The sequence below is a fragment of the Leptonotus elevatus genome, chromosome 5, assembly GCF_054856555.1.
Source record: "Leptonotus elevatus isolate MCC_2025b chromosome 5, RoL_Lele_1.0, whole genome shotgun sequence".
Taxonomy (NCBI): Eukaryota; Metazoa; Chordata; class Actinopteri; order Syngnathiformes; family Syngnathidae; genus Leptonotus; species Leptonotus elevatus.
Genome location: NC_141243.1, coordinates 22,958,403 through 22,971,986, shown reverse-complemented (window position 1 = coordinate 22,971,986; position 13,584 = coordinate 22,958,403). Strand labels below are relative to the sequence as shown.

At 39.0% G+C, this 13,584-nt stretch overlaps 1 protein-coding gene across 6 annotated transcripts in view; it reads right to left on the bottom strand.

Moving 5' to 3' along the window:
• Window positions 1–13,584, bottom strand: part of slc4a5a (solute carrier family 4 member 5a) — a 57,501-nt gene that overhangs the window by 30,641 nt on the left and 13,276 nt on the right. For 3 of the 6 annotated variants that reach the window (XM_086077150.1, XM_086077154.1, XM_086077156.1), the window contains exons 3-9: window positions 12,636–12,851; window positions 9,633–9,762; window positions 8,994–9,154; window positions 5,101–5,253; window positions 4,651–4,761; window positions 3,747–3,805; window positions 26–183 (exon numbers count right to left, since the gene is read on the bottom strand). In XM_086077150.1, the coding sequence (XP_085933276.1) occupies window positions 26–183; window positions 3,747–3,805; window positions 4,651–4,761; window positions 5,101–5,253; window positions 8,994–9,154; window positions 9,633–9,762; window positions 12,636–12,851 (988 nt within the window). The remainder of the gene's footprint in view (window positions 1–25; window positions 184–3,746; window positions 3,806–4,650; window positions 4,762–5,100; window positions 5,254–8,993; window positions 9,155–9,632; window positions 9,763–12,635; window positions 12,852–13,584) is intronic. The other 3 variants (XM_086077152.1, XM_086077151.1, XM_086077153.1) reach the window with 3 other exon arrangements.

The following is a 13,584-nucleotide window of genomic DNA, read 5'->3' as shown; positions in this document are numbered from 1 at the left end:
ATTCACACGATAAGGGAAATTTCACCTGGTGGGCACAGGCACCTCAGTCAGTCCTCCAAGTGTTGTCGCTTGGGACAAGCGAACAAAGGCAACAAAGGGTTTGTTGAGGAAATCCACTTCTCCCACCAGCACGTTGGAGGCCTCAGCATCTCTGGGAATCTTCTTCATGAATTTGTTTTTCAACTGATGATAGCAAAGACATAGGGTAAGGCAGGGTCTCTTAAGACATAACAAAAACACATTGGGCCTCATTCACCAACTGTTCTCACACACATTCTTCAAGAAGATTTTGGTATTCAACAATGTTTTCTTATCTGCTCTGCTGGCTCCATATACGCACAAAGTTACAGACTTTGGGGGATCGAGCATTGGTTGACAAAATCCATCTGTTCAAACAGGCGTTTGTTTAATTCTGTATATGGTTGTCTTTATTAATGTTAATGTTCTTTTTTTTGTTGTTGTTGCTTCCATTGCTGTCTTTTATTTGGTAAGGCATCTTTGAGTGTCCAAAAAAGTGCTATATAAATCAAATGCTATTTTTAGGAAAGTTTGATACCACTTTTTTTTTCCAAACAGATACTAGTGCGAGTACTCAACTCTTAAGTAGTCACTGAGACCGATATCAAGTACCAATACCACTAATACTTAAGATACATAAAATTCCCCTCATAAAATGATGAAAGATATCTTTAAAGCAAGATCTATGTATCCCAATAAAGCAGTTTTCCTTAAAATGGCCTAAAATTAATGGCAATTTTCTATTCTTCTAATTTCAAATTTCTAGTTCCTGAGTCCTTCTAGTCACAAGAGGCCGCCATTGTGAGCACCGTGAAATAAGGACTGGTTTCAGCTCAATACAGATACCCGGTATCCTATATAATTCATACAAAATGTATTTTGTCTGTTTTTCTTCTTCATTTGAGCTTGAGTATAAAGAAGTGGCTAAATAATGCCGGCTGGTGCACAGGAACTGCATTTGGTAAGCATATCGACCTGCTTATTTGGATGTAAAGGTTTGGCAAAAAAATTGGCAGCACATTAGGCTAATCATCATATTAATCAATGACATATGCCTTGTTTTTCTGCCATTTGTTTATACCATATAAAGGAAGCATTTGCATTGTGTTGCATCGATGAAAGATCAGAAATGCCCGGATGTTCGGAATTGTCAATAACCCACAGCCTGAATCTGTAACACCATGTAAGGGCCAAGCACGCGGACAGTGTGATCCTTTTTTTTTTTACCAGTTCAATATTGACACAGATGATGAAGCAAACAATCCTTTGTCCACTGTCACGTGATGTGGCCAACTATAGGACAGCAAATACAATTGGAGCGCCCGTCCCACATTTGTATCATTGTGTTTGTGTTGTATATAATTAACTTGCAATGATAACTTAAAACAAAGTGTGGTATATGGAGGAGAAAGGATATGTATATACCAATATTTCTTATCATCATCATCATCATCATTAATCATTATTATTATTATTATTATTATTATTATTATGGTAGCATATACTGTAGGTTGTAAGGAAGGTGTGTAAGGAGAGTTTTACTTGTTCCAACTCCTTTTTGAATATCTCTCATTAGAATTTTTATTTCAACTGTCATTTTTAATGTTTGTTTAATTGTGTCTGTTAGTTGTTCTTTTCACAAATGTTAAAAATAGAACATTCTTCCGTGCCTCACAGCACATTCAGTCATTCCAAACACAATAACACATGTATTAAATGTTTCAGTTTGCATGTCATTGAACTAGTGTGAAAGCCTTATTGTCAACCTATGCATTTCACATCTTGGCATATGTCTAAGCATGTGTCTGTGGGTTTATGGCACATTGGTGTAAGCCCTGAAAATGAATGCTTTATGTGTGTGTACACTTCCTCGCTTGCCGGTTGTCACCTTCAAAGACTGATGGCAGAGCTTCCTCTCAACACCCTATGAAGCATCAATTCAACACATCCAGCAGATATTAGGTGGTAATCTCAACAATAATTCAAAGTGGCAAAGTGGAAAATGAATGCTACAGCGATATGCTTCCAGGCAGAAAATAGATATTACGACATTATAAAGGAGATGTAGGAAAATGAATTTAGCCATCAGTCAATGCGGCAGATGAAAAGCTACAATTTCACTTCTCTGAGGAAATCTTAAATGATGAGCTTAATCTTATTTAATTTTTTTCCTGGCAGATCATTAGCCATTCAAGGTGGCGGTATGACGGCATCAGGGCTCGGCCCTGAGTCCCTTCTTGTTTGCGATTGGGATAGACAGGCTGATGGATGAGCTGTGGTAGTAATCCCAGTGGTCTACGATGTTTGCAGGTGACACCGCAATTTGTAGTCAGAGCAAAGAGTTACGTGGAAGATAAACTGTTGAGGTGGAGGAATGCATTGGAAAGAATAGGAATAAAAGTCACCCGACAAGACAGATGACTGCACATGTGGTATACATGAAAGGGACGGTGAGGTTACAAGGAGTAGAAGGGGCAAAGATCCCGCAATGATATATGGCTCTGGAAAAAAAAAAGGGCTGGAGGCGGAAGAGATGAAGATGCTGACATTCTCTCTTGGTGGGACAGGGATAGACAGGATTAAAAATAAACACATCAGAGGTCAGAGGATTTGGAGTCCAAATTTGAGAAGCCAGATTAAGATTTGATGAAGAGAGCCAGTGCACATATTGATAGAAGGGTGTGTAAAATGGAGCTCCCAGGTAGGAGCGCGAAAGGAAGACCAAAGTGAGGATTTATGGATGTGGTGAGAGAGGATACGATAATAGCATGTGCAAGAAAAAGAAGCAATAGAGAGGAGATATGGATAAGCATGACTTGCTGCGGTGACCCAACCTGATGAGAAAAGCCACAAGAGAAGAAAAGGTCAAATGTCCAAAGTACAGTATGTAGAGTTTGGAATCTGATGATTTTTCCCGAGGTCCATACTGCACTCTCCTTTAGAGGAGTGCAGATTGGGCCTTGTTTTTTCCCTGCCTCCTTCCTTTCCTTTACATCCTTTTTTTTTTCTAAGTAGCGAACCGCCAGGCTTTCTGTTCTGTCTCCTTCTCTTGCTCATTGTTATTTTTCATGTTTCTCAGATGGTGAATGTGTGTTACATACTTGGCTAATAAATTTTATTCTGATTTGTATTTGCAAAAACTTTGTCAGTTCGTCATAAGTCACATCATACGTGACCTCGGCAAACAGTAAAGGAGGCTACCATGTGAATACAGCAAGTTACAGACGTATGCACTAAGTTCATTTGCATTTGAAATTAAAGTTAAGGATGCGTGTTTTATTGTGAAGTTTTAATATTACACGGTAAATGGACAGCTTTTTATATAACGCACTATCTACACCATATAGTGCCCAAAGCGCTTTACAAAGCCTCACATTCACCCATTCACACACACATACACCAGTGGTCGATGCTGCCAGGTCCACTGGGAGAAAATCGGGGTTTAGTGTGTTGCTCAAGGACACTTTGACATGGTCACTGGGAAGAGGATCCAACCCACAACCTTACGGATGGGAAACCACTCTACCACTGAGCCACGCCGCCCCCATTCTCAGTGGCTCAGTTACTTTGACTTTATGAGGCAGTCAATAAAGTCTATACATTTCTGTTTGTTGGATTTTCCTTGGTAACGTGCACCAGGTGGTCTGCGTCTCACCATTTCTTTCCGTGTAAAAATGTGTGGTAACGGCAGTTTTTACTTCTACATATAATTCGTGTTGAAGCCTTACCTGATCTGTGCTGGGAGTGTCTGCAATGTCATTCATGCTCCTGCTCTGAGCGTGACCTGCTGGGTGACATAAACAACTACTTTCACACCTTAATCATCAGCTAATTATTTTTGAATGAATTCCTTTTTTGGTATAATTTAACAGATCCATCTCACAGGTGCACTTTAAACACAAGTTTTGAATGACAAGCACTGCAAATGTAGATATGCATCAATCCATCAGTTTCGACCTCCTCACAATAATCAGATGTTCTTTTAACTCATTCAAACTCAAAAATGTGTTATTTTTAATACTTTGTCCTTCACTCCCAAAAACGTATTTACAAGTCTTTAAAAAAAAACATTTTTTATGCGAGGGCAAGGCTTTGGTGCAGCTTCTGACAGGAAGAGGTGGCTTAAAGCAATGGTAGGCCAAAACGGCCAGCAGGTGGCAGCAGAGTATGAGCTCAGCCAGGGCTATGTTGCAACAAGCTCTTTTTGTCAGTGTTTTCACCAGGTATGTGAATATTGATGAAACTTAGCTATATTTTAATGCTTGTTGTTGCAAAACGGAAACAGATACAAATATATAAAAAAAATCCTGATGAAAGAAGAGACTCTAATCTTTCTTTTATTAGGTTCCATGTTTTTATAGCAATACAACAGAATATTCGGTGGACCTTGAAATCAGTCAAGATCCAGTAAAACAGCTGGGATTGAAGGGGTTTGCTTCAGTGAAAATGTGTGGGAGTAAATTAGTTTTAATGTGTGAGGAGTGTGGTATGTTAAGTGCCCTGAGACAAATTCTGTTGTGAACCTGAATAGAATTTTTAAAAAAAACACCAAAAATGACTACTTAAAAAAAGATGTACCGCAATATAGCCATAGTTCACTGTACAGTACATTGAAAACTAGTAGACACTCACGCAAGCGGCCATAGCTGCCAGACTGTTGCTTGATCTGGAGGTCCTCTGTGGATCGATTGTAGTTGGCCACCGGCACCGGGCCAGGTGCCCCTCTGGGCCCCACTGGGCGAGCTTGACAGGCAAGAGACACAAACAGGAAAAAGAGCAGCTTTCACCCTGGATAACATGTGGAAAATTGATTGCTACCAAGACATCACACGTTAATAGATTCACCGTGGACACATCTTAATTTACAAATGGAGACATGTTTGAATAATAATAATCAGAAGGTGTCACATTATTCACATCGCTTAATAACTCAGGGGAATGAGAAAACAATGCCACGGCTACACATTCCACTTGTAATGGCTTGTCCTAATATGTAATACACAGCAATGAACCGACTATTTTGCTTGCATTTAATTTCCCTAGTAATAGGGCTTTATTTCTCAGACAAGGAATAAAACTCACAGGTGGACGAACTAGACTTTCCAATGTCAGCTAGAGAGCGATGAATCGGCTTCTTGGTCTGGTGTCGATGTTTCCTCAGCAGAACAAAACTGATCTTCTCTCGCAGCTCGGGCATGATCATGCCTTCCTCTATCTGTCTCTCAATGATGTCATCTATAAAAACAGACATGGCCAAACATTTAGGGCCTCGTTTACTAAAGGGTTTGCACATGCAAAAACAGGTTCATCCACGCAAACAGATGTGGAAGCTCATCTCCTAACAAATTAAATATTCACATGTAAATGTGATATAAGAGTGAAAATGAAACCGTGACAGCGCATGTAAATATTGGCATACCCTGATCTTCATGCAGGCACAAGCCTAACTGCATCTGTTTTGGAATTTTGTTGATCATTCTGCACCAAGCTGGACTTTCCAGCATATCGAGGCTGACATGCACATGCACAATTTGGTGGCAACAAGTATTTTAAATGATATGCTTGTTACAGAAAGATTGTTGGTCCAACGCCATTCTGGTGAGTTTGTTCAAGGTGCAGGCAGACAGAATTTTCAAATGATCAACTAAACTGTGTGAGCCACCACTGCACACTCGGAGCCACTTGCCAGCCGCTGGTATTGTTGTAAAACACAATACACGTGTACGGTAGATTCTGTATTTTTTATGACTTGGTGGTGGTCGGCTTTCTTGCTCACTTAAAACCAGGAAATGGGCATGTGCGGTGCAGTTATGCCTACATCTGTTGGCCAATCAGATGACAATGATGTCACGGCTCTGCTTGGCCTGTATTTTGGAACCTGGTCGGTAGCGGTTCTCAGGAACTGTTCAACTGTAACTGCACGGGACTTAAATACGCTGGCTTGTGTACATCTGCAAAATTACAAACACTCGGTCTAACACGCCTCCTCTTAGAGGCACGCCTAGCTGAGCACTGGATTTGCACTCGTACTGAAAAAAAAAACTGATAGAGTTGACTTGACCCCTGGGGCCTCTTTTAATGCTTACTTTTATATTTAAGAAAGGTGCCTGTATGCCACTTTTAAGTCACCTTCAGCAAAGGTTACTTCTGACCAACCTTTAAGAAGGATGTTACCCACAATTCTTTACGGCAGCAAAATTTAAAGCAACGGGGCAGCAACATAGCTGACAGACTAGCGAAGACGCTTGAGTTTCACCCTAAAGACTTTTAAGAATAATGTTTGAAAAAACTATTACTAATTTAACAAAAATAATAATAAAACATTTTGCTCACAAGTGGATAGTCAATGAAACGAAGAAATATACATTCAAAGCAAAAGGGAAGGTGTGGTTCCACACAAGCAGATATAAAACTATAAACACCTTTCCATTATTTATTTGCGAAAGTGCAATTCCGAAATCTACGAAAAAAATCATCCTAGATCCAAGTATCAATGTTTTTTTCATTTCATAAATATTTTGCAGGTGACGTCCGCAAGTGAGAGACTTTACGTCAGCAATACTCGCCATTGCACAATGACATCAGTCAGAAAAAGTGAAATTGAATGTGTATGAAAGTGTGCTGTCCTTCCCTATGTTCAGAAGTAATCACCTTTTCATTCGTCCTTGAGCAGGCTTCCCCAATCCGGGCCAGAGTCCTGCACGTTTTAGATGTTTCTGTCCTCCAAGACACCTGATTCTAAAGATCAGAATCGTTACCACTCTTCTACAGAACTTGCTGACGAGCTGATTGTATGAATCAGGTGTGCTGGAGGACGGAAACATCTAAAACCTGCAGGACCAGGATTGGGGAAGCCTGATCTACAATATTAATTCATTCATACGTACATTTTGAATCACACTTGTCCTATTTCAGGTCATGGGCTAGCAGTCAAGAAAATAGTAGAGTATTTTAATTGGTGCTAGTGAAGTGGTGGGGCAAAAAAAAAAAAGCTTGATATTTTTTTTCACGGGGTCATGAATCCTCAGCAGCAACCCTGTATCCAATCACTGCATAAATAAAAAATATGAACAATTTGGGACATGAAACATCTTGTCTTGTCAGAATAGCAATTATGTTGCCTAAATATTTAGGCATGCAATGCTAATTTTATGAGAAAGATGGATTTTTTTTTTAACAAATCTCAAGGAAAATACAGTTAATATTCTAGTTACATGTATCAATCAATTATCATTAAATAATGTATCATATGTAAGCATAACATTCTTTCAACGATGTGCATATTATTTTAATGGGGGGAAATATGTCTTGAAAAATGTCTTGAATTAATTAATTTAACATTTGTTGTAATTCTATTCTAATAATTTGTTAGAGCAGGTATCTACAGTAACCCTGTGCTGATATCATATGGATGTATATTACCGGTAGTCGCCCTGACTGCAGCGAAAAGGATTCATTGCCACAAGCAAATCCCGCTTCCGAGTCACTTGTAAGTGGTTCACGGGGAAATTACGGTTTGTGAAGCTCAAATTATAAATGCTGATTCATGTTATATCAAGCTGCTCATCAATATATTGACTACTGCATACAACTGTGCCTGCAGCTTGCGTTTGAGCCTGCCCATGTCAGCATGCCATACTTTTTACCAGGACTGTCATGGCATGAATGTCTTAATCAAATGCTTTCACTGCTTTTTTGCAGCAGAGCAAAAATAAATTGGCTTTCAGCAGCATCTTAACCTGAGTTGTTGGACAAACAATAAATAAATGTCCCTGAGCCCAAGAAAGCTTTATGGTATTGCCTGCACCATTCCACTTGACTGCCTTCTTCAATCTGACTCACAGCTCCACATATTGCACGTTGCAGTGTCCCGTGTACAATACAGTACATATAGGCTTGGGGAGTAACGGAATACATGTACAGCCGTTACGTAATCAGATTACAATTTTTTTTAAACTGTATTCCGTTGCAGTTACAGGAAAAAAATGTAATCAGATTACATGTACATTTATTAAAACTGGGGATTATTTCGAGGGATTACAATTCCTACGATGAGAGTGAGCGAGAGAGAGAGAAAGAGAGAGAGAGAGAGTGGGTGACTGAGTGAAAGAGAGGGAGCAAGACTTGTTGACGACATTTCGGGCACACGGCCTGTTTAAAAGGGTTCACAGACGGGGCGCCGGGTGGCGTAGTGGTACTGTCATTTGCCAAGATGTAGGTTGGCGTGGGTTTGCTTCCCCGCCCGCCATGTTTGTATGCATAAAAAAAGGATTCACGGACGGAAGGAGGAAGTAAGTGGCAACCGGTATTTGCGGTTTGGAACATAGTTGTCTTGCTGAAGGTCCGATTTATCTTTAACAAAGAAAAAGTTGCAGCTGTCGATCCTGCGGCATGCTACGCTGAACTTGCCAGCTGCCGCTACAACATAATGTGAGTTGCATCTTCCGAACAAATATCCCTCCCACCAATTCACCATGCACAATATGGCTTAATGGTCCACAATTATTTTGATTATTATAATTATCATTATTTATTATTTTTCATTAATTAAAATAAAGGTAACTATATGAAATTACTTTAGTTTTGAAATTCTCACAAATTCCAAAACAAGGCCACTGCCAAATAAAAAAAATGGTTTGAAACTAAAATAACAAATATTTGCACACAAGAATATTTGATATAGCTCTTGCTTTGGATATCATATTGTACTAGTTGTCATAATGTATGTAATGTAGTAGATGAAACCATTCACAAAGCACTTTTACACTTAGAAATTGGTGTGGAATATGTCATTATAATCTCTCATTGTCAGCATTGTCAATAGCTTTGTGGGAACAAAATGTTTCCCACCAATGTTTGACAACAGCCTACGTTAGCCATGTTTTTGACAGAAGTGCTTTGGTAAGCTATGACTGCATATGGCCAGCAGATTTAATATACAACTCCTGATGTCATGTGAGTAATGAAAAGCTCACCAACTATTTGAGGCAAAGAATAGCCATCCAGGTCCAAAAGAATGGTTCCTGTCTGAAGACACGTCCTGAGCTCAAACAGACTGTGCAAGGACAGCGTGGACACGTGCGGTTTGCTCCACCTCTCGCCTCCCTCCTCCACTTTCTCCTCAAACTTCACCCATCTGAAAGCAGCAAACACGCACAATGAATGACAAAATGTTGAACACAATGAGACACAGCTGGCGGTGCCGACGGAAGGCTTTTGGACGTTGCGCACGGTGAATGTGAAATAGAGTGAGGCGAATGCTCAGCTGAGTTCTGAGGGAACTGCCCGGCGTGAGCCCTTTTGAAGAACTTTCCAGAGTAAAACAGTTGTTTAAAAAATATATATATTTTGCTTCTTTAAAAGTATGTTATAATATCTACGCTGAGCAGCTTATTTCCCCTGTAGTGTTTGAGTTGAACTCAACTGGTAGATGTTGAAATCCCTAAATTCCTTGCACCTGTCCATTGAGAAACGTTTTGGTCATGCAGTTGTTCAGAAAGTAGGCTGAAAAGGATTTGCAAATCATTGCGTTCTATACATTTGACTTCATTTGAATCGGGGTTTGTAGATTGATGCAGAAAAAGTATGTAGTATGAGTGAGTGAGAGCATCCACCTTGCAGATTCCTTCCACTCCAGTTCGTCCCCTTCACGCTGTAGAGTGTCCATTTCAGTGAAGAGTGTGGGCGTAGGCATGTCATCATCCTCATTTAGGATGTAGCGTAGCCGCTCAGCTGCCGGCGACACTTAATGGAAAACAAGACAGTTCAGGAAAATGACCTTTTAAGCTTCACTGTTTGTTTGAGATGTTTGAGAAACTCGACCAAGCATGGGCCATTGAAGGATTCAGGAGTTTCCTCACATTTATTTTTTCTAAAATATGTATTTAAAAAAATGCTTTTCCTTAACCTTATAACGCCAAACGTATCATATTAATATACAAGACATTTTGAGCCCTCTAGTTCATCATGTGTATAATATTTTTTTCCCATTAAAACCCTGACGTGTATGATCTGACACATGCATTGCACGGATAATCCATTAGAGGGCAGTATCACCCAGCTGATGGCTTTTCCAGCGACCTTGCAAGATCGCCCCAATTGAGAAAGGAGAGACACCTATGTAAATGTTCTTTCCAATTTTTGGAAATACTAACATGTTTGATATGTCTGTTTGTTATTATATGTTTGACAGTTATTTTAAATTTCACAAATTTAGAGCATTGTGACCGGATGTATCAAATATAACACAAATCAAAAGTCATATGTGGATGTTGATTTTCAAAAAAGTTATTATTTTTTGTTTGTTTGTTCAAAAGGACCAATAAATACTCTATTTACAAAGAATCAGAGTTTCTCTGATATATTTCATGGTTCAGGCTTCATTGGGTTAATTTCCCTTCATTTTTGTCACTAGCATGTCTGTCTTACAGTCAAAGGTTCTGGGTTCTGTGTGGAGCTTGCATATTCTGCCTATGCGTGCTGGCTTTTCTCTGTCCTCCAGCTTCCTCCCATTAGAAAATTGTCCATAGGTGTAAATCTGAGTGTGAATGGTTGTTTGTTTGTCTGGATGTCCCCTGTGATTGACCGGCTGACCAGAAGGTAGCTGCCAAAGGACTTTAGCTTGCACAAAAATGGTAGAAAATGGATGGATGGATGGGAAATTAATTATTCTTAATGAAAAAGTTCAGGCATATGCCAGAGGTGTCCAATTTGGTGCTGATTCAAACGATATTGTTTGGCCTTGGAAGAGGAAAGAAGCAACCATTATTACCAGTGTGACAAATAGCCGTTGCTCCTTTTGCTGTTTGGCAGTCAAGCGCTGTCAATCAACGAGACATTAATGAGCATCTCAAAGACTGTGCAGTTTTACAACCAGGCTCTGTGTGCTGCTTGTTTCTGTTACTGAAAATATAGTGCAAGCTCTAAAGTTCCCCCATATTTCAGCAGATCAGCATACATTATACAACCTTAGGCAAGCAAGAATCAAAAGATTCATTCTGGACATGTGTGCTTTTTCTTTGGCTTTTTTTTTTATTTTTAGCACTTATTTCAAAAGCTATAGATCTGCATGATGACAGGTGAAATCTCAGCATTTTGTGCCATCCATCCATCCATTTACTTACTTGCCCTGCAAGGGAGCTGGTGCTTATTCGAGCTGACTTTGAGTGAAAGGCGGACTACATTGGATTGGTCTCAAAGCACTCAATCATTGAAGGGGAAGTCAAAATTTACTGGCAATAATATGTTCAATGCAGCCCCACTAGTGTAAATACGGTATTCTGGTCAGTATTGCGTTAGTGGGATATGAGTTAAGCAGTAAAATCCAACAGTTACTATCAATATCAGAAGGCACTTGCACTTGCACAGTTGCTCAGGTCTCAGGCAACAACCAATCACAGCTCAGGTTCAGAAAACAGGTAAGCTGTGATTGGTTGTAGCCAGAGCCATGAGCAACTGTGATGTCATCTTCAGTTGACAGCAAGTGGCAAAATGGCTGCCCCCTGAGATGGATAGAAACGTCTGGATTTTGCTGCATAACTCATATTCCACACATGTAATATTAATCAGAATGTCATGTTTAGACTAGTGAGGTCACATATAACATATTATTGTCAAGAAATGTGTGACACGATAATATATAAATAATAATCATTTTGTTTCAAACTTCTTTTTACTTAACTATACTACACACTAAAAACAGTTGGGTCAAAAGTAACCCAATTATGGATCAAAAATGGACCGATCCACTTTATGGGTCAATTTGACCCAATTTTCTGCATTGTTCGTACAAAATGACCAATTTTTTTGACCCAAGTAAAGGATCTGACCAATATTTATGAGTTGTTTTACATTAAAAGATCCATTTCTTGACTCAAAGTTGGGTCAACTTGACCCAAGTAGAGGATCGGTCCATTTTTGACCCATAACTGTTTTTAGAGTGTAACCATAGTTTAATTGAATGGTAAATTACGCAGGACTGAAATGAAATTGATTTTTTCATCATTCTCAAAAGGACAAAACTCATCAATCAGCAGGTGTAAATTATTTTCTTGACCATTTCTTGAATTGTTGAATCTCCTGTACGAATGAATATAGAACTAAAGCACACGTTGCTCACAAATTACTACAGCATTATTGATATCCATTCACGTGGCCCCTGAATGTACAGTACAATCCATTCAGCGCTGTATTGTATGGATGAGAGCTAACATGACTTCACCATTGGTGCTATAGGATAACAACCTACATGTGAACATATAGGCAGATGTAATTACTGTACACGTGTTGTTTCCTATTGTCATCAGTGATCAATAGTATTGATGAGCACTGGTGACAGCAACCCAGGGCTTATTCCACATATGATCTTTTTTTCAGAATTGGTAAAGACAATTACAAATAAGTACAGAAAACTGGTACAAAATGAGATGATAACACCACATTACAATATATTCATTATTTTCTTATTCAGGCAGTTCCAATGTATGACTAAAAATCAGAATGAAGAATTTAAAATGCCTCACAAAATCAACACTTAACATTATCAAATGATGCCAACTAGAAGTCAAAGTTTCTTGTACAATAGAGTAAGGAGGACAGTCAAACTCTTTATAACTTACTTGTGCGGTTTATGTCTGGGAGACTCTGGTCATGTGAATCCATGAGTCCTTCCTCCATGTCTATGTCTCGATAGTGGTCAGGCTCGTGGTGTCTGTGGTGGCTGTCGCGTCGGTCTCCGTCCGTGTTGCTATTGTCATGACTAGAACGCCTTCGCCTGCGCTTACGCCGATATCCTCGAGGAACCGGTACACCAATGTAGATGGATTGATGATCTGCTGGGAAAGATGATCCGAAGTTTCATTAATGTATGCCACATCTAAAACATTTTGACAAATAATTAGCCATCAACCGCTTACAGTGCGTAGGATACATACACACTAAGAAAAGAACCAATTAGCCCATTCCTCCATGGGGCCTGATTTGATTATGTTATATTTCGGTCAAGAATATTGATCATTCATTGTTGAAATTTCCCTTGAGGAGTTTTAATGAGTATAATAATTAAAAAAACAAAAACAAAAAAAAACACAACATCCAACTGGGGTTTGATTTACACAACTTTCCAAGTAACAAAGCCTCACAAGTGGGATACTGAATATCATCTAGGCCTACTAAAAATAACGAACATAGGTCAGTATACTGTGCATTTTTTAAAAGTGTCATTTGGTTGATTACTTTTGGGTTAAAAAACACAACAGAGAACAACAAAGAAGTGCAACAACAAGTAAAATCAAGTAGAAATATATTAGAATATAACAGATGAAAATGTCAAGCAAACACAACAATTTCTAATTTATTAGAGGTCTACCTAAAGTCTTGAAAGAATGTATGTGTAAATGCTTTATATAAAAAAATCTACAAAAAAACAAAAACAAAACAGGGCTTCAATCCAGACATTTATTCTCTTCTTCATCAATACAATTTAAAAACAAAAAACATCCGGCGGTCTTGTCTCTGTTGACTCTGGTTGAATGACTACACTGCATAATGTGTACAGTAAAATACACA